Source organism: Cephus cinctus, unplaced genomic scaffold, assembly GCF_000341935.2.
Source record: "Cephus cinctus unplaced genomic scaffold, Ccin1 Ccin1_scaffold0080, whole genome shotgun sequence".
NCBI lineage: Eukaryota > Metazoa > Arthropoda > Insecta > Hymenoptera > Cephidae > Cephus > Cephus cinctus.
This window is the reverse complement of record NW_014332821.1, coordinates 855,885-881,159: the sequence shown is the minus strand read 5'-3', so window position 1 is coordinate 881,159 and position 25,275 is coordinate 855,885. Positions and strand designations below refer to the sequence as shown.

At 33.6% G+C, this 25,275-nt stretch overlaps 2 protein-coding genes across 6 annotated transcripts; one reads left to right on the top strand and one right to left on the bottom strand.

The window, feature by feature from the left end:
- Positions 1–87: 87 nt before the first annotated feature.
- LOC107270977 (vacuolar protein sorting-associated protein 37A) lies at positions 88–3,793 on the top strand. 3 transcript variants are annotated; one of them, XM_025088016.1, is made up of 6 exons: positions 88–244; positions 376–662; positions 1,237–1,426; positions 1,874–1,988; positions 2,103–2,630; positions 2,718–3,793. In XM_025088016.1, the coding sequence occupies exons 2-6, from the start codon at positions 574–576 to the stop codon at positions 3,062–3,064; spliced, it is 1,269 nt and encodes a 422-aa protein (XP_024943784.1). In that variant the 5' UTR covers positions 88–244; positions 376–573; the 3' UTR covers positions 3,065–3,793. The 3 variants fall into 3 exon arrangements, with proteins under 3 accessions (XP_024943784.1, XP_024943787.1, XP_015601982.1); XM_025088019.1 differs by having other exon boundaries at positions 89–244; positions 404–662; XM_015746496.2 differs by lacking the exon at positions 88–244 and having other exon boundaries at positions 329–662.
- A 1,264-nt stretch (positions 3,794–5,057) lies between these two features.
- LOC107270968 (scavenger receptor class B member 1) lies at positions 5,058–21,592 on the bottom strand. 3 transcript variants are annotated; one of them, XM_025088006.1, is made up of 11 exons: positions 21,574–21,592; positions 18,570–18,674; positions 13,100–13,191; positions 12,757–12,917; positions 12,519–12,663; positions 10,730–10,930; positions 9,677–9,837; positions 9,297–9,580; positions 7,515–7,633; positions 7,189–7,314; positions 5,058–7,106 (listed from the first exon to the last, which is right to left on the bottom strand). In XM_025088006.1, exons 2-11 carry the CDS (start codon positions 18,601–18,603, stop codon positions 6,816–6,818), a joined length of 1,614 nt encoding a protein of 537 aa, XP_024943774.1. In that variant the 5' UTR covers positions 18,604–18,674; positions 21,574–21,592; the 3' UTR covers positions 5,058–6,815. The 3 variants fall into 3 exon arrangements, with proteins under 3 accessions (XP_024943774.1, XP_015601964.1, XP_015601972.1); XM_015746478.2 differs by lacking the exon at positions 21,574–21,592 and adding an exon at positions 21,203–21,539; XM_015746486.2 differs by lacking the exons at positions 10,730–10,930; positions 21,574–21,592 and adding an exon at positions 21,203–21,539.
- Between the last annotated feature and the right edge of the window lie 3,683 nt (positions 21,593–25,275).

Sequence of the window (25,275 nt, the reverse complement as noted above, 5' to 3'; positions counted from 1 at the left end):
AAACTATAGTCTATTCCCTTTCTAGGAGTATTAAGTTCTATGGTTCTATGCCATCGACATATTAAAAAAAAAATTATTTAGGAAATGTGCACAAATATGGCACAAATGCAGAAACGTCCAGTCGTCAGATGACGCGTCCACACTGAAATAGATTTTGGACCATGAAAATCGGCTTATTGGCAATCTCCCTACTCATTTCTGCCTAAACAATTTTTATTTGAATCTAAAGTAAGGATGTTCAAAGGTAATTTATTTAGCTATAGAAAATTATTTCAAGACATTACTTTTTAAAAAAGTAAAATGTTTAATTATGCGTTTAATTAACTTTTTCGTGGTTTCTGTTCTCATTGTTTACTTAAAAATGTCACCAATTAGCACTTTTTAAAAAGTTCAGAAAGTATAGGTAACGAAGTAATGAGAACAAACCTACTGTTGCGATGTTAACATGACATAGGAATATCACTATTTCCTGTGTGAAGTAAGCAAAGTTGGAACAGCTGTTCTGCTGGATGGTTGCTTTGACAGGGACATTGACGGATAAGCGAATGATTTATCAAAAATTAAGGCATTTAAATGTTATCGCAAATATTCCGTGGAGAAACTGAGAATGCTGCCGTCAAAAGGAAACGACAAATCAACACATTGAAAATTTTTAATGCCAAGTAAGATATTCCCGATATTTGTAACCTCTTATTAACCTCTTTTATTTACATTTACGACTTATAAAATCGCATTACAATATCAGATTAGCGTCGAACTCTCGTTTATGATTTCCTTTTATCATGAGGGTTGTTCCTTTTGTCCACCTTGATCTGAATGACATTACTTTCAAAGTACTACAATTGTTGCAATGTCTTAAGAATTTAATGATTCACAGCAATTCCTCACATTTAATGTGTGATCTGTTATTATTTTACTATAAATGTACACGACTTCTTTTGTATGCAGAATCATGGTAAATAAGATGTTTCTATTGTCCCATTAAAAAAAATAGAGATACTTATATATTTTTGTTACAATACAGATATAGTGAAATTGATATGTTAATTTAATGTTGAAGAATGAATATTAATATTAATAATAATTATCTCTCAATATTGTAATTGTTTCTTTAATATATAGAAAGTTAGTAATTTATATAAATCTACAATCTTAACTACATGATATAAAATGTAAGTTGTTTACCAATCTAATTATAAATGCTTATATATATATTTTCTTCACTGGCATGTGCAGTGTAATCGAGTTGAAAGAAGATGTGGAGTACCAGGTGCAGTTTGATGCTGGGGATAAGCGAATGGCTATCATGGTCTCGCTAACCCCAGAGTTTCCATTGGAGAAGCCATTCCTTAGAGTTTCCCCTCCAATTACGCATCCTTGGTGTAACGAACACAGTGAAATTACTAGTGCCCCAGGATTGCTAAATGTAAGCCAAGTTGGTCTCCTGCTATCTAATAAGATACCTATATTTATACTTTTTGTTTCACCACAAGATAAAGATATATCTTAAACTATTTAGATTAGCATATTACTTCTAAATCAAAATAATGACCATTTAAGAGGAAGCAAGTATTCCTTGCTTTAATGTGATAAGTTTATATTTATGTTAAACAAAAGATGCTTAATTAAATGTAAATATGTATATACATTGCATGTATATACATTTGAAGTAAAAATGGGTGTACTAATTCCATTAGTTTCAACGAATAGCCTTTTCTAAAAACAGACCAGTTACTTCTCTGAAAGTGAATATGATTTCTAATTGTATTTGTCCAAATTGTGTTGCTACTATAATCATTAACAAGTATTCTACTCTCAATTACTTTACAATAAAGTGATATGTAGTTTCAGTAACAACTGTCTTTTTTTCTAGTTCACAGTGCACAGTGACCTTGGCCGTGTTGTTCAAGCCATTATTAGAGAATTTAGCAAAAATCCACCACAATTATTAGAAGATAGTCCTCCAGCAACAACTATACCCCACAGAGGTATTAATTGTACTCTTATATATCATTTCAAGTGAAAAGACCACTATTTGTATTATAATTATATATTTGATATGTCAGCAACCTCAATGATCTTTGGATATGACACTGTTGCAGATCTTCAAGAAAGAGCTTCGCCATCCTATGCTCTGCAGCAATACATAGACCTTCCTTCAACGTCCTATAATTCGTATTACGATTCACAGTATCCGCTATTCTCTTCCTCGAATACAAACACCTCTGTCTACAATTACAATTATACAAATTCCGGAAACACGTATAACTCGAATAGCCAGACAAATTCCTTCGCAGTACCATCTCATCATTCAACGTACATTGCAAACTCTGGAAGTAGTACTTTACACAGAACTAATCCCACGCATTACTCCACGAGTCAACATGCATCCTCGTACTTAAATTCACATTTCGTCAATGCGAATTACGGACAATCCGTACAAAGCCACGTCCAAACGAAGGCGCCCCAGAGTTTAGTATTCCCAGAACTGAATAATTTGAATAATGAGGAATTGAAAAAACTCAGTGAAGACGAAGACAGGCTGGATGAATTTTTGGAAAATCATTCACAATTAAAAGACATTAATGCTGCTGTCGAAGATGCTATAGATTGGGTAGAGAAAACTGCCAGTAAGTAAAGCCTCTGTTCATTGATGCATTATATTTTTATTTTAGAAATTCTATTATTAATAATGATTATCTTTTTATAATTTTTAGCGGCGAATTTAACCAAAGAGCCTGAACTTAAGCAGTTGCGCGATGAAGTTGCAGAAAAAATTGAAACCGTCACCACGTTGAAGGCTCGGTATGATCAGCTTATTCAACGGTACAATAAATTATCTGAAGTGTTTACACCTGATCATATAAAGGAATGCATGAAACAAGCTGCAGATGAGAGTCACGAAAGAAGTGAAAAGATAGCCGAAGACTTTCTTAATAGAAAGATTGATGTTGAGAGATTTTTAAGTACATATATTGAATGCCGAAAGTTGGGACAGGCGAGGAGAACAAAGGAAGAAAAGCTTGCGCATCAACTAAACGAGTTGAAACGGGCTGGTTACTAATTCTGTAAAATCAGGCTTCTATTAAAACTGAACAAATTGTACATAATTTTTAGTTAAATGATATTATGGGTTTAAAATTATCTCCGCGTTCGTCAGATGTGCGTTGGTGTCTTGATGATCCGCGATTAGAGAAAGAAAATTTTATAACTTTACATGGTATAAAGGTACGTCAAATTCCTTTTGCTGTGTTATATACTTGAGTTTCAAATTAATTTGATTGAAAAGCTGTTTCGGGAATACTTAATAAAAATTCAATTGATGGATTTAGCACATTAAATACATTCCAAGAGAGTCATGTATTTCACATTGTTCAGATTGCTTCAACAGTTTCCAGGTGTTAAGCGTTAACCATATACAGCGTTCCATGTACTTCTTAACAACGAATTTATGAATATGCTAAGATATCAAAATGATTTTTTGTAAAAAAAAATTTGGAGATAAAATAATGAGAAACTTCGAATAATCAAGACATTACTCTGAGTATGTAATCGTCATTCATTTAGAGAGTATAATACAGCATTACATAATTGTACGCTTTGGATGTTGTAGCAAAATGTGTATAAAATCAAATTAATTTGAAACATCGTTATGCGCTAGGAGCAGTAAATAATCGTTTAATGATTTATTTATTCTGCTATCGTGCTGTGAAATAATGTATTGCCATTTTTTCTGAGGCACATTTTTTTACTATGTAAATAATTATATAAAAAATGAAATAATTCAATTCGGTCTTTGAGTGTTCGCGGTCTGATGATATGGTTACACATATGTAATCTGTGAGTCTATCCTATGGATGTTCCTAATGTAAAATATTACCTAATATGAAGTTTAGTAATGAGATTGCAATCAGTAACATTTTTATTACTCGAAACCATCAGTATTTAATATTTAAGCTGATCAACATATTTCATGAAGTATTTATAACTGCTTATAAGCTCACTTTTCTGTGAGTTGTGTTCCTAGGAAACGCAGAAGAGTGGCTCAGTACACAACCGTTACTGATCCAATGATAAGTACGGTAGGTCAGTAAGGACCCTTGATTAGCCGCTCTTGTGTGTTTGTTGAATTCAAAATAAGGGAAATGATTAATAATATACCTTATTGCTACTTAAAGATTTTTTTAAACATCTAGGCTCATAGTGATATCTAAAGAATAATTTTGTATGCCACATATGTTATGCAGTTGTATTTCATTTCAGTCTTTCAAAATTGTTCCAAGTTTTGAAGTGAATTATCCATTAGTAAAATAAATTTTAAACGAGTAAGGCCCTTTTCTTTAAACAATGTATGCATATTATTTGTTCGACCGGTAATTTTAAATGTTACTGATTTACTAACTATATCTTTGTCTAATGCATGTAAGGAACAGATTCAATTGTAAGCCCCAGAGAGAAAATGAGTGAGTAAATAGATTGCGTTACGCGCTTCTCGTTGATGCTGCAATGTTGTATTTACTTTATACATTGAAAATCGATAATAACTGTATTATAATAGGATGTCTGGAAATATAAACAAATATTTATATTAAATTATCTCAATAATTATATACCTTCACCTAATACAATTTCAAAGTTTAGAAAAAAGCTACTCTCTTAACAAAAGCTGAACTAATGAAGAGGGTAAAACTATTTTTATTGATTTATATATTGCCCAGGAAAATCTAATTACTAGAAGGACAATATGCATATTACCCTTGTCAAATTAAATATAATCATCAATGTGTTACTTCTATAGAGATTTAATTGAGAACATATTATCAGTGAGTTCTTCTCCTTTCTCCTTTTTCACAAAGAATTTGGTTTTTTTAATATTTCAAAAACAAACCATGAAATTTGAAACTCTTGTTATCAAAATAACAATTTAAAACAATTATGTAAGAAAATGTCTCTTTCAAACACATTCGTTTTTAATAAATTATTTAAAAGAGCATTATAAAGTTATTCAAAAATATTGGGACATTTAGGTAATGAAGGAAAAGGTTGTTACACGTGACCTTCCTTAATACGGATTTAATGTGGCAACTTGATGAAGCACATGACTAAGCATATCAGTGCTAGAGAGACCTACATTTTTGTATGTATAGTTACTATTAGGGTAATCATCCATGCCCAATCAGTCTTATTATTTCATTATATGTATCTGCCTTATTGTCTGTGCCTGACTCGTCAACATTTGAAATTGATAAATAAATTTTCTACTGATGCTAATTGCGAATATACACTTAGGCACACAATATATATATTGCATCTTATGTCCCTTCGCATACCTGAAAGATCTACGATGGGAATAAAGAATTAGAGATATTCGTATGATAGATATATATGTATATCTTAAATATCGATATAATATAAACAACTATCTATGTACATGTCTTAATACAATTTAATAACGTGATTGAAATACCCATTGACAAATATTTATGAGACAAGAGCAACGATACAACTCTGTACTAATAAAAAATTCCATTTTTTTTCAAATTATGCCGCTCAGGTTAAAATTTAACAATGTCAGCGCACTCCTACTTCTATAAAATATCTCTTATCATTAGAAGCCTAATGTATGGATTTTAATTTAAAATCATTGAGCAGGCATCGCCATTAATAAGTCTACCTACTGTTCGCAATCCTTATGAACATAACGAAAAATATGAAGAAAAAAAACTAAAGTATAATTAACACAAATCTATGACTCAAAAAACAGTACGAAGAGTCAGCACAATTGAGTGGGACCTCTTTCGTTAAACAATTGAATGCTGGTTTTCATTGTTACATTATGAAAAGAACAAGCGCAAAATCCCGTAACAGAAAAGAATATCATATATTAACAGTAACGTCTAATTAGTATTTTGATTTTTCAAAATGCGTTTTTGCTATAGTAGTTAATCGTGAAATCTTGTATACACCAAATGATTTCTAGAATCATACATTTCTATTTTGTTTTGATGCACCACGTGACTTCTATTCTCAAGCTCAAGAAAGATACGTTCCGTAATAATCAATGCAAGTACTGAGAGTATAGTAGTATTCCTGTCATCCCATGAACGTGTTCGCAATACTGGCAATTAATTTCGGAACGTACCCAAAGAAAGATGTTTCTATGCAATAATCTGAGAGGCAATTGTTTATGCTCGCTTGAACGTATGAAAATATCGTGTGTTATCTAGACAATGACATCTCGTTCAGGAAAAATATACAAATTAATTTTGAATAGCGTCTGGAATATGTTTATCTATCTACTTGCGAATACGACATCACTTTTTACAAAACAAAAGTATCGGACATTATTATCTTGTTGAATATATCACTGATAAAGGAAAACCTGTTATTGTAATTTAGACGATTCGTTATTCTTTAACATCGTATTAACAAAGTTTGTAACAGTTGTGTGCGAGGAAAGTGAACCTCTTTTTTTTATCTCCGGACTGTCAGAAGGAAATCAGACACAGAAGTGGAGTTATTTGTTTAAATCTGTTACCTTTTTCGGTACTGTATAGAATTATAAAATTACATGCAAAATGACATTTTAACTTGTACAATAGTTAAGTACACAATGATCTCAAGAAGAGGGCAGAATGCCGAAAAAAACAGAGTTCAAAAGAAAGTGGCAAGGTCGGCAAAGAATACGAGGCCTTGAGGTACATCTGACCGCAAGCTTAATTACTGTAATACATTTATAAAATTAACTCGTATACTGTGAATTCTACCAAGGCTCTTCTTTTCTCTCTTCTTTGATGCGTTGAATTTCGTGTAGCTTAACCGAATAGATCCGTCTTCGATGTAATCTTCTTAATGGCAGGCAAGATGCGAATAGCAGTGTACTGACCGTAACCCAATGGTATCCTAAGATCGCAGCTATCTTTTCTCTTTTTGTCTTCTTCATCTTGCTGCTGGTTTAGAACCCATAGGGAACCGATTAGAGAAAGGAAGAACGTCGTGACCCCGACGATACCTAGGAGGCAGATAAGGACAGTTTGCACGACAGGCAATACCTGCAGGCACAGTCTCAAGAGCAGCAACAAATCGCTCGGTAGATTCGGGATATGCTGGAATATTAGAATATTAAATTATTCACTATAATCATAGTCTTTTTATGTTGAGAAATTTAAAAAAATAGTCTATATTTACCAAGTCAGTCCAAAAGAGAGGAACAGTCAGATCATTAAACGGCGTCACTCTTGAATTATAGACTGTGTGGTCCATTACGAGATTAGTCTGAAGTCTAGAATTCACGTATAACGGTATTCCCACTGTCTGGAATAGAGAACAAATATTTTTTGATTCAATATTTATAAAAAAGAATGTATATATGTTTTAATGAAAATAAACAAGTATGAGACTATATTTATTGACACAAGATCCGTATTTATTTGATGTGCGATGTATTTTTCATCTTGACACAATAATTTTCTTTGTTCGCTCGTTAAAATAAAATTTTACGTTTAAGTGTTTACCGGCTGAAGCAGAATTTTTGTACGATGTTTCTCTTCCTCAGGATGAAGACCTTCTACGCCCTCCAAGAGAGTCGGGTCAGCATCAAGGAAATGTGGTAAGGAGAGAGCGGCTGGAATATCTGCAATGCACAGTAACAACAATATTCATTGAATATGTATATTTTTTTATAAACCTTTAACGATCAAGTATTTCAATGATTTCCAGTCGAACAAGTAAGTAGCCCTCGAACTGCGAACCGGTATTGCTAGTCGCAGTTATTTTCATTAGTCAACACACTTTCATTAGACAATTTGTTCTTTTTACTTTTACATCTATTTTTAATACTCTAGGTACTATTCGTTCGATTAGAAAACTTTGAATCGATCATCGAATGACAAATCGCAAGGCTGGATGAAATTAAGTTAAATAGATAAACTTGGAAATTACTGAAGTCTCGATAACAATCTTTATCGCGTAGCGGTATACCGTTTTTATTTATTGCGACGTATATTCGTTTGAAGGTTTGTAATTATTTCTTCATCGCTCACTGTACTGTGGTATATCATCTGCCACGACTACCATTCCTTCTAGCTATAGTCGATGTACGAGCTCGTCTTGTTCTGACAGTTTGCAAAATAATGCAATTCTTAACAGATGACAGATGGGTTTCCACAAAAGTACGGGAAAAATATATATACTAAAATAATATAATATAAATCAGTGCAAAACCAGGCACATGCATACGTTGTGAAAAAATGCTATGCTAAGACACGTGTGGTTTGCTGGACTTGAATGTTTTTGATCAGTCAAAGAAACATATCAAACTCGTGGACCGACTATAGTAGCGTTACAACATTTTAGATTCTAGGGAAAAATTGCAAACTGGTGACTTGCATAATGAAGGCAGATTCATATACAGAGAACATTGCAAGAAAGTAGTATATATACCGAACTTAGAGATTGGAGTCAATCCGCGAATCCACAGAATAAATAGTTGCGATATTTTACCGAAAATCCTTGACTATTTTTCAGTTTTTCAAAAGAAGCACATCGCTTGACTTCACATAAACAGACTTCGCAAAGTGTCCTTTAATACGAAGGTTTTGCGCGTCCATTAAAGTCTAACCTATATTTTCTCAATGGTGTCCCTGTAGAAAAGAAGGCCACGGATCTACTATACGTGCTATTCTCATTAAACTGTAAAGTTCAGAGTGTGACATTTCCCACCAAGTTCCGAAACATCATCTGCTATGAATTTTTCATTACCACCCAGTCAGGTCGGTTTAACGTATAACATTTATATGGGTCGATCGGCTTGATCATAGTATCAAAAATGTTATAAATCTATACCTCTAAAAGTTTCGACCAACAAGCCTGTTTCATTGTCTCTCTGTGTACATGCAATATGTGAGTAATAAAATTATTTTTTCTCCATGAAATGTCTCCTAAGACGTCATTCAATATTAGCAGTATTATTGTTCTGAAAAATTCAGACTTATCTGAATATTCATAAAAACATGCTGATAATAATAAAGTTTAACAACCAATATTTAAATAGCCACAAGGATTACGTGGAATTTCTCACTCGTATTAACAACGATGTTAAACAGATTCTTTTTTTTTCTTAACCAGTAAGTGTTTGTTAGTTTAAACTGTGAATGCTATATGCATCATTATTGCACTTTGCAAGTCTCTTTTTTCGATGCTATTTCTCGCGTACAGTAGAACACAAATAACATGAGATAAATGTAAAGGATAGATGATATTACAATTAACAATTACGAAAGAAATTATATTCTTACTGTAATAACAAGGTGTCACGTCGGTCAGTCCTTTCTTAAGGCACTTTTCCATTTTACGACAATAACATTCATTGTCCGGATTTTTGTCCGGCGTCTCGAGAAAATCATCGCTGAGACTGTAGAGATAAGCCGGAAATCCATTTTCAACAACTTCCTTCTTGAAGACTATTGGCATAGTACGACAGAAAGCTTTTCGGTATACGCGAAAAACAGCGTTCCGATCCAAATTGTCAGGGAATATACAGCCTTCGGTAGCCCCTTGAACACGATTGCACATAGTATTGCTGAAAAATGTAAATTTTTAAAGGTAAAGCTAAATCTAAGGAAGAAAGAATAATAGGGGATATATAATACAAGAGTAATGAAAAATGTATATTTACGCAGGATTAGTCTCGTTTCCTTCAACATCGACGTAGCCCCAATAAGCCAAACCAGGACTTCCGTTAAAAGACTCAATGCTTAAGTATCGCCCAGCTTCATCGGTCATATTTTCATTTTTCTTAATGTTCATCACTACCGTGTTGTCTCCTTCGTCGTACATCTGTACAGAGATTGAAAATATAGTTTAAGCAACCTGCATTAGAGGAAAAATTCCAACTCTTATTTCTCAACCGAATGAGCTACGAAGTTTTGCAGTCGATATGCATTAGAATCAATTAATCTCATTTCTCGCATATTCTAAACGTCAAGTCGATTGCGTATTACGCGTTCTCATTAATTAAAGCGCTTTAGCCATAATGTCAATAAATGGCTCATAAAATCACAGTGAAAGGATTTATTGAGAAGTTATTCCTATATACATGCTAGTGTCCTGCTGCCAGTTTGGCTAGGTTATGTGGTAATATCCAGTTATCGTAAGTCAGTGCATATTGACTATTTTTTCAATGTTTATATACAGCTTCAAGTATTTAGCAACAGATTATTTTAACTTCCAGCTTCTTCAAAGATTCGATGAATCTTGACTACATACGTATTTACATTTACCATCTTCATAGTATCTTTTTATAACCACATCATCTCTATCGGTAGCAGCATAGTTACACAGCAATACGAAAAACATGAATAATATTACAAACAGATATTTGCAATAAGAATTTACATTAATCTTAGTTACGGTAGGGGTTATACCAGGAATCTCGCTAATTTACACTCTTGAGTAATGACTCTTTCTCGCGATGAATATAATGAATCTCTAAAAATGTCTTACGCACGACAGACTTAATAATTTCCATCAGAAAAATAATGACATCGCTACGCAACTCGTCAACTCTCCTTGTCTACGTTCAACCGGTAAAGTGTGCGCAAGGATTAAATAGTTGTTTACCGTTTATAGTGGGAGAATTCGAATATTTGTGATTCGAATATCATTTTCGTATTCAAAGAGAAATATAATTAAACTGAAAATTTCATTGATTACTCAATACATTACTCACCCTGTCCAGTAAACCGAATTTTTGAAAATTGATGAATTTGGGTACGATACCACTGGCTAGCTGAACCAGAGGATCCTCATAACCCCACAAATACTCGTAAACGGAGATGTTCAATATAGGCTTGCTGTCCAAATAGTTCGTCAGACGCGCAAGAGGAAAATTAACAAAGAATCCTGCATTACGTAGGGCTGACGTAATGCCCTGTGACATAAAACATAAAAAATCTATTGAATATTCCTGATATAAGATTATACGCACGTTGCTTTAACAAGCTAAAAGAAAGTATATATTATAAATTCGACACGTTAATTTTTTTAGCGCGGAATATGCATGCGCTTTATGCTTACAAATCTCAAGATGAAATACGCTTCTGACGTTGTATAGAAATACGGCAAACGGAACTACTACGTAAAAATACCAACAAACATTTCCATAGCCTATCCGGCAGTATTCTTAAAGGTCAGTTTTCATTGCTTATCGGTGTTTTTTTCAAGTAGGAATATAGTACCTCTCACCTTGTTATTTATATATAATATATATATTGCATATTGCATCCACGTGTAATAAAATCAATGTCAAAGATGAATTTGAGGAAACATATGATGAACAAAATGGGATGATAATCAGGTAGGCGAATAGTCGCTAGCACGGTCGTTAGTTAAAAAGAAGTTAGTTCCCGCTGGCGTGGGACGTTGAATGATCGTTAAGGAAACAACTGATATCGTAAGGAAATTTGCGTCACTGATGTCAATAGTTTAATATTTAATACGTTTAGGCATGTATAATGAACGTTCAGTGATTAATATTCATCCTATAATGGGATACTCCAGTAGGAGAAGATATTTCCTCGTTCTGCAGGAGAATTGACATTATTAATACTGGATGTCCATATTTTTTCTTTAAACGAATCAATACATTTTTTTATTCCATTTGTGATATTTGGCTGTGATTGAAACTCTTGATAACTTTTAGTCGTGTTTATATTACGTCTTGGACGATGAATCAACTTAGGATTAATGTTCGGATTGAAATGACTAAAAGTTTAATAAGAATTGAATTCTTGAAACTCGACGGCATTGGGATAAAATTAGATTTTCTGCGTTTACGATCAAAATCAATGTTATGAATGAAAAAAGAAAATTTTTAATTAGAAAGTATAATGAATTATAAGGAAAGACGTATCCTCGCTGTTTTGTCAGTCCGTTATTATTGCGATTAATGGCTAAGAGTCATTTACATTGATAAATCATTCTTTTAACGGAGTTTGCTAATTCGGTGCATTATACAGAGGTGTAATAAGACAATCAGAACTTAAAAAAAAATTTACGTCAAATTAGTCATTCCGCATGAACTGAGTTTTTCAATCATCTTCCCGGTCTTACTTCCCTGTCGTTAAGATAAGAAATTCATAATATTAGAGATGTCATGTAGTTAGCCAATTACAATTAAGGAATAAATAAAATAAAGCAAAATGGACTTTCAACTTTACTATACGATATTGTCAACCTTCTTCTGCCGCTATTAATGTTATTTTTTATATGACTAAATAACATCCGTCTAGTAAGCGAATAATTTTTATGCTCTTTTATTAATTCACGCTATTGAGGTACGTCGCAAAAACTGTACCCGATTAACATTTTACAAGATTGTCTGATACACTTGCGTGGCAATTTTTAAATTAGAATGCACGTTTATCCAATCGAAGGTTAAATGTCAAGAAATTTGTATAAAATTGAAAAATCCATTATACGAGCAATTACTTGTAAATATTAAAATAGTTTTTACGTACCAGCATTGGTATATTAGGTACCATCACCAGATCCTGTTCAGGGTCTCCCACGGACATTTCTGGTACATACACCACCGTCCTCCTTGGCGTATATGACATCGTGCCATTGTCATTCCACGTGACATTTTCGTTTTTCAAAATTTCCCTATAACGTTAAAATAAGACATATATATATATGTTTTTTTCCAACTGTGCTATTGTATAAATAATACAAGGGCTAAAAGCAATGAATACTTACTTGTAAACGTAAGGACCTATTTCTTGGACTTTAAGTTTCTCTTCTCCATTTAGAAACTCAGTAGGATTGGTGATGTTAAATATGTAAACTTTAATGTAAATGTCAATAGGTGGTGTCTGCCATATCGTAAATACCGTTGATCCTGGAGCCATTTGAAGTTTCTAAAATTACATTTTCAGTATTCTTTATACGCTAAGTTATTCTTCCATTTTTATCATATATTGAATAGAATGACGTATATTCCGAATTGGTCATGACATTTGTGAAACATATTCCAATAAACTGCATATTGATTATCACAGGACCTGCGTACCCTTACTTTAGAATGAAATAATGTACTCACGTATTCCAGAAGCGCCTTGATAGGATTGATTACGTACAATGCGTATGCCAAAGCGCTGCATATGATGCCCACCATGAATAGGATAAGACATTCTAGAATAAAAAAATTTCCAATATAAGCAACCAAGTGTTTTATTGTGTGAAGAATTATCGTAAATTTAAATAACTGCCCGATAAATTCTATCCAACAAATAAATGTCTGTGAGACAGAGTCAATGAGCAGTGCTTTATGTATTGAATCTACGCATTATATATCGTATATTATGTAAAACGTGCGAATGGCGTTACATATTAAAATCTCGTCAACGCAAGAAGCCGTGTTTGCATTTAATAACTGTGAAGCATGAATACGATAGTCCTCTTATGGCACGATACCTTCAAACGTGTAAGGTCACACAGGACGTATAGTATCAAAGTCTACCTAGATTGTAACCGATTTGTGAAACACATTTGTAAGTTTTCCTGTTGATTTATAATACCACCTATCTCATTAAGTATCTCACGCAAAAAGAAGTGTTAACGCTGACAAGCGAACGAGGACTTTACAGCGATCGTAGATTTGTATTTAGCACAAGTTGCAAGGCATCGTAAATCGTCTAGAATACCGTTTGGAGGCTTTTTGAGGAAAGCAAGAAGAATATAAAAATTAATGGCAACGGTTGCCACGTGATAAATTTATTTAACGAATACTCAGAGATGGACAGTAAGTATACAATATTTTTTAAGTCCTGAGAAAGATATGGACTATAAAATAAATACATTTTTTATAATAGCATTTTTAGTAAAAAATGTTAAACTGATCGTTCAATGTGTGAAATTTTGTTATTTTTTCGGAAACTATAAAAATCTTGTTCAATCTCCCCATAAAAGATATTCACGTCCTTCCCTGATAATTTATAGTTCTGATAAATAATTAATAAAAGTTACATCGTAAAATAGTCGAAGGTTAAGAACAACATTGGAAACCGACTGGATGTCCAAGAAAAAAGTTGGAAAAAATGAAAAAAAAACTATAATGATGTCAGTGACAAAAATAAAAAATTCATCCATAAAACGAAAGGAATCTCTGTAACAGACGTGAAATTGTTATTTTGTCACATTTATTTGCGTTGGGAAAAAACATACGTGTCAGCCATAAAACGGAAAGTTCAATCCATCAATCGATAACTAAAAAAGGTTGCTTAAGGATCTAATGTATCATATAATTGCCACCCTGTCAATATGCCACAATTTAAATACGATTCCGAATATTCAAAAAGTTTTATTGCGCTTTATTAAACTTTACTCGTGCAACGGTGTATGAAAAAAATCAAGACTCAGAGCCATTAACCTCTTATAATGTGATCTATCGGGACGTGCGAAAAAGTATCATAACAATTTTTATTCTTTTCCTTTGTGAAATTCGTTGCTCCCTCGGGCGACATGAACCAACGAAACGGTCTGAGGTCCCAGTTTATGTTTACCTTGACTCACATATCGTTTCATCCGCTATCCAAATTCAATTAGGCCTTTACTTATCAATGTTTAGAGTTTTTATTTTGTTATTCGACACCCCTCAGGTACCTGTCAGCCACGTACATAACCTCATCAAAGAAATTAATGTGCCCCAGGGTGATTGGATTGTCACAAAATATTAGAGACTTGTGAATGGTGACTAACATGACTTGTGATTTTTGTGCATGATTAAGGATGAAAATAAGAAATACACGACCAAACGCGTTATTTCGACCAATGCTCAATTTCGATCAGGTGGAATAAGGGAATTGTCCAAACAGAAACTAATTGGTCGTAATCAAGATTTGAAGAGATAATTAACAGGTCTTGTTCATGCATTAAGACCGCTATAGGTATCTGAGTCAACAATCATTGTTCAGAGTCTACTATCTATTTCGTACAAAAAGGATGATTCAGTAATGCATGTAAATACAATAAAGAATAATTGAAACATGGATAATATTCAGTGGTAATGATTATAACTTCCTCATCCATACGTTGTGTACATAACAAAGCAGACGATACGCTTTATACGGATACGACAAATGTACAATTATCAATCTAGGATATAAAACTCATCTACATGAGAGGTCAAGTCCATAATTCATCAAAAACCTTGATGACGATATAAAACATAGTGGACCGTTGGAAAAAAATCAATTTGCGTACATGAGAAACAAGATGACGCTTATTGTTGATGAGGAACGTTAAGTAAAGATATTGTTTAGGTGTTCAAAATTCACACGAAAACAGAATGTCAATATATTAAGCGTTTCATCCCTGAACTTAAGAGTCATTACTCATTAGCATAATAAAAATGTACAATTATGACGAGCTTTGATTCTGGGTATTTTTATACGCTAGTGTCTTCTGCCTCGCACGTTCATAATTCTTCTGCATTTTTTTTGTACAGAGGTAATGACGTCAGGACTTACGTTCATTATTATGCAAGACGCACGTTAAAATAAAGACGTCATCGTATGATAAAAGATATTGACAGTGAGCACTTTATTTTTCTTATTATTTGAAATAGCAGTGTAGCTACGTGTATTTTTATGCGCGCAATTAATATCGTTGCGCGTTTAGTCGAACAGGCCTTATTAATGTATGTACAGGTAAGTGGTTCAGATCATGATATTTTATAAGCTGTGTCACATATGAAAATGCAATGTAAATACATTGATGACAAGGATTGTGAAATATGTGAAAGAAATCGTTGGAAATATCTAATAGATTTTTCCAGTTGGACAACAGGGAGGAGTGACACTGCCATCTCCTAATTCTCCTCTTGATGTCATTATCGTCTATACGTTAATTGTAATTACCATATTGATAACAGATGTACAAGTACATACAATTATTTATTACGTGGTCCAGGAAGTCTGACGCGATAGAAATTAGTCACGGTAGCTCCGACTAAGATGGCGAACGTCTTCGAAACACCGTGCTCAATATCATCGATCCGGTATACGTTAATTTTCTTGGCTTTAATTATCAAGCAATTAAAGAACGTCTATAATTATTTAAGTAAAAAAGTTTCTTCGACTAACAAGAATATGTGTATAAGAAACGCACGATATTAAAACGTTTTTATCATTACAGATTAATGCTGAACATATATAGGTAAGTAGTAAAATAACACCAGTGGATAATTAAAACTTTAGAATAATCGTAGAAGCCATTTCGAATTTCAGAAAATAAAGTTTATTATTTAGCTTGTCAGACGATTGAAAACTTTTCTTCTATTTTTTTTTAATGCATATCTATTCGCCCGATGTACGAGAGATTTCTAGTTTGCATTGGTATATGTATGCTTTTATAACACACGGTTGTAATTATTATCATTAAGAATAGAAGCTGCATGTGAATGTCGAACGAAAGTTCATGGTCCCGACGAGATTTGGTTTTCGTGATTTTAAACTTTAGTATACGTTTTTCACGCATTCACATCATACCAAAAGCGATTCTAAAAGATGGCGCATCTGGTTTACAGATGAACACGTCGTGATTGAACGGACATGACTCACGTCGTTACCGACGTATTTTCCTCGTAAAGATTTGAATATTAGCACGTGTAAAGGACAGGAAAGAAATACCGAAATTTCTGAAAATATCTTAAAGATATTCGTCGAGTGGGAATCCTTGACACTCGGTACCATTGTTTGAATAGCCTCATTCTTAGAAGATGAGCCTGAGTGTATTGTGGATGAGAGAGACATTTAGTCCATAAAATACATTAACAATCAAGATTTACAATTGACAAATATTTTACCAGAGTGTATGACAAAGACTTAACTAAGTATTCGTTAAAGAGGGCACACTGATTCTGTCAATCGGATATACGTCATAATACGCATGTTAGTTAGTGACATCTTCTAATGATGTTTTTGACAGGGATGAAAATCGCACTATGATCTTCATTGCAATTTACTTGATAAATACCAATAAAAAAATTAACATATAAACTCGATACCAGAGAAGGGACAAAAACTGTAAAAATATTCACTTGACATTCAATCATTTAAAAACAGTAGCTAATAGAGAAAACCGGTAACAGTCTATTAATAATTACGAGAACGACGGGTGATGGTTATATGATAACTAAAAGAAAAATATGATATAGTTGAAACGTCTAGCGTGACTTATCGTGATTTAGCAATCCTGAGGAAATCGCTCACGTTATAATTTGTTGTATTGCAAAATGAGTCCTTCTTTGACGTTTCCACGTAATTATTTAATGGGATTCAATATGTGAACGGTCGCGTCAATTTTCTCAGAGTCCGAGAAGCCAGACCCCTTTAATTTAACTGCTAAATCATAACGCACCTGTCATTACGTACTCAACTCTTATGCTTTAACAATTTTGCAATAAAAAATATCAAAATGTCTTTCATCCCAAACTTAAACCGATTCCGGTACAGGTGACCTTCTCTCTTCGTGGTCACGCCTGCACTTTGTCGTATCGCTCGTACAAGGACAAGGAGCAAAATGATTCTTTCACCTGTTTACCTTAGACTTCATTAAAAAATCTAGATCCCGCCGAATAATTAAGACCTGATATATGCTTGTTGGGATAATTTTATGTTTTATAAATAATACAGTAAACATCCGGTGGTACAATTACCAGTATTCCTTATACAAACATGACCCTGGACTTTCTCCATAAACGTTGTACGTGTACGCGTAAGAGACATTGAACTTTCACGCGTTATGATATCAAAAGGATATCCCACATTCTAGAATATAGTCTTATGTATTTATACACTTCATCAATATAGTATAGACAAGTCTGATGTAATAATTTTAAATCATAGTTTCAATGTCAGGTTCTTCATCTATGGTGTCAAACTTATCACACAGCTCTATAGCTTGTATACATATAATGTCGACTCTCGTCGACCTGAAATGTTCAAAGATATTAATGCCCATCATTATTACAATTTATGCATCGTACATAACGATGCATAATCGATTATCATTGACTAAATTGTGTAGCGTTTAATGTAATTGCTGCTACGCGAGTATAAAAACTTTTTCTTCAGGCAGAATCTAAATTGTTATGCATGTAAAGCCAAAGAGCTTGTAATTAGTGTATTTCAAAATCTTCAAACATATTGATTTGCCAATTGTCCATTGAATTTCTGCATGTATTCTTGAGACGTTAAAAACTTGTGGAGATTAACGTGGCTTGATACTAGATAAGATTTATCTTCGAATGCTACGTTTATCACGTTTTTTCCAACGTGCAAGTGTTATGATAGTTTCTTCGTTTATATCATATTCTTTCGTCTGCATTACAACTTGACCTTTCACCCTGACTTTTCTTGAACTAAACTAAACTTAGTTTGCTTCACTAGCAATCTGAGCCACGTTCTGTTAATAATAATAGTAAAATACGTCTAATTAACATATTGGTTGCACATACGCGTTTAATAACCGAATGAACATAACGTAACAAGCATGTTGAAAAAACTTACTTTTGAATTGCTGCAGTTGAACCGCGGCTTTCATGACTCTGATTTCTTAAACCTTTCCTTAAGGCTACTCCTTTCTTTCGTTGACCTCCAATTAACTTTACGACACTGAAACATACATGAATCCAATTACGCCCAAATGAAAGACATGAAATAATTAGAGTAGATTATACAGAATCACAGATTAAATACGGATAATCTCGTATGTACGCGAAATTTACATATATCTTTTTAATAATAATTTCTTCTAGCGAATATTATTTTCAGAAGCTATCGTATGATTTTACTAATATTGACAAGAATATTAGTATCATTTATGGGAATTGGCTTGGGAATTTCTATATGAATCATCGATTTAAATGAATTTATAAAGGTTTGTTTAAGGACTCTGTTTGAATACGAATATATAGATGCTAATAAGCATAGTATACTGTCCGTGAATCTGAGTTAAACATATTTATACAAACGTTCTAGGAAATGCACAGTCAAATTTTATGTACAGATTTATTATGGAAGTTATTGTATTAGGAAATTAATTACAAGAAGACCTTTAAGAGCTTTCATCCATTCGACTAAGAAAATTCAAAAAGTTTCAGTGAAGAATTCATAATAAGGAGTTTTCTTATAGTTATCATGTCGTTACCGTGTTTGGTTGAATTATTAAGTTAGAACGCACGATTGGTTGTAAAGCTATGCAATTACATTTCCCTTTATAGATGCCAGTAATCGCAATACGTGCGGTAATGTTTTCTACGTGAGAAAAACTTTTCTATTGAATTTACAGAAATAAACAAAATTTAACTTTACAGTGCTACTTATGTGAAGCCAATGACTTTTAGAGCAATAATGTAAAATTGATGTATTTTTGTCATGTTGAAATTACAGTGCCTAATAGTATATTATACAAATAGAAGTAAGACTTAATGGGGTATACATTAAAAGTATCTATTAAAATCATAGATGTCAATGGTTTATCCTTAAGTATGGATTTTTCCTCACTTATGAAAAAAAATTAATTCGGTCCATAAGTATACGTGACATTTCCGAATAAATACGTATGCAATTAATTTATGACTTACTTAAATTAATTACATTTCGCTAAAGTATAATCAATTAGTTTCTACAATTTTCAAATGTCTCATGATCTTAATTTCTGCATAGGTGAGCAATGAGTCTTTTACATAATTTTCAACCTTACAGCTGTCAAGTCAAATTTTACACTTTTGACCAAAAATGTTGTTGATCAAATTTACGTTGCAAATTTTTGTCAGCCTTTTAGATCACAACTCAATTTGAGGTTAGGAATTAAAAAATCGAAGTAGCATAATATAATAGGTATACGTAAGACCAAAACGTAGAAGAATTCGCTCAAAAATAGTAAGTCATAATTAGAATTTTTCTATAAATCCTACATCATTTTTTTTCCATGTAAGTATTCTCGAGTCAACGACCAACAATGTTGTAATATGTCATAACAAAGACAGAGAGTTTCATTAATTTATCTTGCGAGAAGTTTACTTATTTTTTTAATCCGGACGCTAACTCGCATGTGTATAATATGTGTATGAACGTGCGATAGGAGCCAAGTTCTGCCATTTATATTGTCTTAAGTGCATAAATCGTTCTCTACTTTATTAATAAGGTTTTCTGATAATTGCAACTGCGTAATTATCGACAACCTCCATTCAAACGATAGTGAAGCAATGACTGAGTGAGGGAACATACTAGAAGGTTGAAGTTACAATTTTATCAGTGAGGGCAAGAAGTAGAAAAATTCTTAGATTTCCCAGCCAATGTATAAATTATCCACATTGCTCTTTGTGTATGTTGTGCAATTATTGATATTAAAAATTTAATGTAACATTTTTCTTTGATCCCATGTTAATAATATCGTTAAGTCGCAATGCAAGTTGTTTTATAAGCTTTGCATGTAAAAGAATATCGTTTGATTATCGCGACTTTCATGCTTCACCAAACGAAGTAATTAAATTCCTAATAGCGGAACTTTTGAATACTTTGCATTATATGGATTTTGAGATGACTTGCAAAATGTCCATGCAACAATATACGTATAATGTAACCTATGATTCTGTACTAACTTGTCAAGAATGCAACAGGATAACGAACGGTATAAAACTCATTTTCACCGTTTAAATATTGTTACATTGAATTATTTCAATTCACAAAAAATGTAAACAAATTCCTTAGATACTGACAGTTATTGCGAGGCTTAAACGCGTCGCAGGACAGATGTATATAGCTATACATTATTTTTTATTATCCATCACTGGTACGGTGATATAAAGAATTTATAGGACATGGCTAGTCAACCGCACAAGTCTTGTCCTTGACTTATGTTGCTCATCTTAACACAAATGATTAACTATAAACTGATTACGATAATTTCCTTGGACAAATAATATTGAGATTGTGAAACAACAACATTGACCATCGAATCATCGGCATTGACCTATCAATCCTGTTAAAAGAGATCCTTGCCGATAGCGTTCGAAGAGAACAGATCTCCGAATGTCTATAAATCTTTTAAATTTCTTCACTGACACGACGGAATGCTCGAACCGGAGAACTCGCAGACAATTATGAAATCTTCAGAAGACATCAGGAGCGCCACTCACCTGTTGCTCTGCGATTGTCGTAGCACTCGGCAAAGGTAGTCGGTATAGAGAAGCTATATGCTTTACTGACTCCTTCACCAGTGGTTTTAAAATCACTTGCACACTGTAATCCTTGGCCAATAATCCAACGAAAGTAACGAACGGCAAAGGATGATGAGTTTCCTCAGTGGGTGTAGATTCTACGGCGTGCCTTGACTACGAAAGTATGTGGATAAAGTATGCAATGATGTATCAATGCAAAAGAAGGTTGCTCTCTATGATGAATTCATGCGAATGGCACGTGTGGTGCACACCCTGCGTCTCTAATATTAAATGGATACTTGCAGCCGAGAGTGGTACAGCACTCAGCTTTATACTATCGTCCAGCTAACCTTGCGACCCTTCCTACCACTTTCCGAGCGGTTCGCATTCAGCCATCGATTTTTGCATTGCTGGTTGGTCGGCGGGCGGACTGTAGTTTTGAAAAATCTCTGCCTGACTGTACGATCTTCGCCGACTGGTCGAAATCCATTGGCACCTCCCGGCCATGGTGGTGGAGGATTCTGAGAGTCCTCTCCTTGTCCGATAAGTGGCAATGGTGGTGGTGATACCAATAGTGGGATTCTTGAACACACCCGGTTTAGACTTCTTTCCCGCAATCCTTGCTTCACGTTGTGACCGTCCTCCAGTCTCGTGTTCACCTTCTCTCGTGATTGTATTTTTCGTCAACTTCATCTTTGTACTCTGTGCAATGTTTTACTATAAGTTTCCTACTGATTATGAAATTCGCCTCGTTCATGATTTCCTACAAAAAACAAGACATTTGGTACTGCATTCCTGAATCAGTTTTTATTAATAACCTTACCTCAACCGGAAAAGTAGTATGTAGCAGAGGTCCTATTGGTCAATTGTCCTAGGTAGAGATTTTTTATACTCCAGAGTGGTCTGTCATTAATTCCGAATACCATGGCAATAATTATTGGAGTGTGTAATCTCAAAAATAAATAATGGCTGCCTGAAACAAAGAGGAATCAATATAAAAATAAGAACAATGTTTATCGTAGATTTATAATGTGGTGTTTTTACTTGGAATTCGATGGTTTATGTATAAATGATTCATTTTTTGACACAAATTCGTATATGGAATTCTGCACGAATTAGAGGTGCCGTAAGAAGCTGTAAGAAGTCGATGCGTTAATGATGCATTTACATGAATTGCTATGGCGATCTAATACATTAATCATGATACCATACTGTGATATCACCTTGATATTATCCTCGATATAATTCGTATTTATCTATTTTAATTCTGGCAGACCTTTTCATAGTTCCTTAATGTCCACGTGTGTGATCTACACGCTGCCGTTACTTAAACGTCTTCACTGTATTTCATGATACTCTCAGATATCGTTGGGGTCGAAAGTTCAAACGACGTTTATAAGAATACGTATTGCAGGAATGCTGTTAACATCGACAAATTTAATACAAAAAATTGCTGAAAGCTACACAGAGCATATAACGAAAAATAATGGTGTCCCTAAAATGTTCATGCTTTTTCAAGAAAGTTCAATAAAAATTGAAATCTCATTGCCAGAAAAATATCAATGAAGAAAATGCACAGCATCTTCAAAAAACTGCTAACTGTTAAACTAATTCATAAATTAACGTATCGAGTCTCGATATTATTACGAAGTACTATAAAGTGAAAACACATAGCTGGATAAACAGTTGGAAAACATTTCCGATAATTAAGTTAAGTTTCCAGTACTTTTATTGAATGTCTATTGTTTACAAACGAAATAAGAAATAAGTTACGCAAGTGTTAATATTTGATCAAGCATCTTCTCCCCGAAAAGACTGGATACTATAAAGCATCGAACGATCATCGTCAAGAGCCAGATACAAGAGAAATGTAAATTTCCAAGAAACCTGTGATTTTTGCCATATCACATATCGTGACGCCAATAGGTAAAGTGGACTGAACGTCAACAGACGTTGCATCGTGCTGTGACGTGATGACTGCACTGGTTCGATAAAATCGACTAAAAAGAATTCTCTCTGGTAATGAGTGAGTTTTTCAAACTCGCTAAACTAGTCTGTGGAACGCAGACTGATTCGCGCGTATACGCGTTTACCAGTGCACTTAAAGGTGCGTACCAGTCCTTCGTGGCAATAAACCCATCTTCAAGGGTGAGTATGCCCAAGGGCATTGGCGTATCTGAAATTTTTATCAAACGCGGCAAACCGGACTCTTTCGTCTTTTCCATGTCTTTTTTTGAACTGCTTGGTACGGATAATATAGTGGACATTTATTATCGTGAAATCTGGTGCTTCCTTCGTAAAATTCAAATTCATGTCTGCATACCTTTTTTTTTAAACACTTTCAGACTCCGCAGCGCAATTGCGGTACACGAAAATAACTAAATGACACTGTTAAATTAATCGCAACTTTATCTTGATGCAAATTCTCTGTCTAATTTATTCGTCAGAATAATTACCTAAACGACGGATAATACAAATATGGATACGTACGTATATATCATCCATATTTATTACACTCTATCCTAAGAGATAGTGAGTTTCTTTTTGATAATTACCATCTTATGATCTTTAGAAATGTCTCTCAAATAAACAGTGATTCGTAAAGTATGTTTTGCCATGTCGTGATACCGAGGCGTTACTTAGGTAAAAAAAACAGGGGCACAAGGTCTTCTCAAAAAATGTTCACCGATCAATAACAATTGTCGTCCTTATTATATTCCTTTCAACAAACCTATTTTTAATCACACATTTCACTGCATTATGTATACTAACAATTAAATGAACAACTGGTATATTATAGTCGTTACATATATCAATGATAAGGATATTTATAGAAATCCAACAATAGTATAATTGTAACAAGAATAAAGCAAAAGATAGAGGGAAAAAACTCGCCGTGAAAAGAATTACAATTTATGAATCAATTATGGCGTACCTTAATGTCATTTATGAGGAATGTGTTTCTTTAATTAATCATAAGTATTATTTCGCTGAAAAGAAACTTATTTTTCAGTACATAAGTACTAACGAATCGAATAGTACAAAAACTATCTTGACATTAGAAAACGAGATAACTATAACGACAAGATTATATGCTCTTCAGTACCTCATAGAATCCAAAGTAAATAATATGAGCGGATGATCCGAGAAAAATGAGTAGAATACTTTGGGATATTTTGAGAATACGGTCAAAAGACTCAGGACACGTGCGTTATTCTTGACGGTTTCAGACATATTCGCACGTCACAACTGACGCTTGAAGCTAACGTGGTTGGAATATGTCAAAAGTGGCCATCTTGAATTTCCAATTACAAAAGTCGTAAATTACAAGGCATTATACAGTGTACATTATCTTTATCGAACTCGAGTGCACTCAGATTTGTCTAAGTTTCACAATTACCGAAATGACATTCTCTAAAAGAATAATTGCGAAATAGAGGAATGAGATGCATACCAAATTTTAGTAAGAACATCTTGCACGTGAAAAAATTGCATGTGACTCACAGCCTCGTTTGTCATTATTCCATATTAAAATATCATCCAAGTAACAGTGCAACATGTACAAATTTGCGTGCACTGCGTTTGCATGCGATTTTATTATTACATTCATAGAAATTACGATCTTCTATTTTGAGGTTAGAAAGTATTTGTCAGTTTAATTAACAACGAAAAGCATCGCATATGAAACTTAGGAGACGATGACATTTTTAAATATAAACTGCGGCGGTTTTCCATATTTCGATATAATGTCCTTCGAAGCAGGTTTGACGTAAACACTAAACACGGTAACTAATTGTATACAAGTTCTTGCTTCATCGTGGCCCTTTTACACTACAAGGATTACAGGTTCCCTAACGTTACTGGCCGGACCCTTTTTCACCTATGTATGCATATCTCCCACATTCACTGTGAGAAAGAATATGTTCCGTAACACGTCTAAATATGTTGTACATGAAACTATGTAATATAAAATACGAATCCCCGTCTTTGGACATCAAGGGCATGTTTGAACCTTGGAATTTACTAAATGATATAAACATTTTAAAAGATAC

What these genes read in the sequence shown, in the direction of transcription:
- LOC107270977 (XM_025088016.1), top strand. Translation starts at nt 574, where the DNA reads ATGTTATCGCAAATATTCCGTGGAGAAACTGAGAATGCTGCCGTCAAA. An exon ending in GTGCCCCAGGATTGCTAAAT is followed by an intron (nt 1,427 to 1,873) that starts GTAAGCCAAGTT and finishes CTTTTTTTCTAG; the next exon opens with TTCACAGTGCACAGTGACCT. An exon ending in AACAACTATACCCCACAGAG is followed by an intron (nt 1,989 to 2,102) that starts GTATTAATTGTA and finishes ACACTGTTGCAG; the next exon opens with ATCTTCAAGAAAGAGCTTCG.
- LOC107270968 (XM_025088006.1), bottom strand. Translation starts at nt 18,603, where the DNA reads ATGAAAGCCGCGGTTCAACTGCAGCAATTCAAAA. An exon ending in AATTCGGTTTACTGGACAGG is followed by an intron (nt 9,838 to 10,729) that starts GTGAGTAATGTA and finishes ATCTCTGTACAG; the next exon opens with ATGTACGACGAAGGAGACAA. An exon ending in GGAAACGAGACTAATCCTGC is followed by an intron (nt 9,581 to 9,676) that starts GTAAATATACAT and finishes TACATTTTTCAG; the next exon opens with CAATACTATGTGCAATCGTG.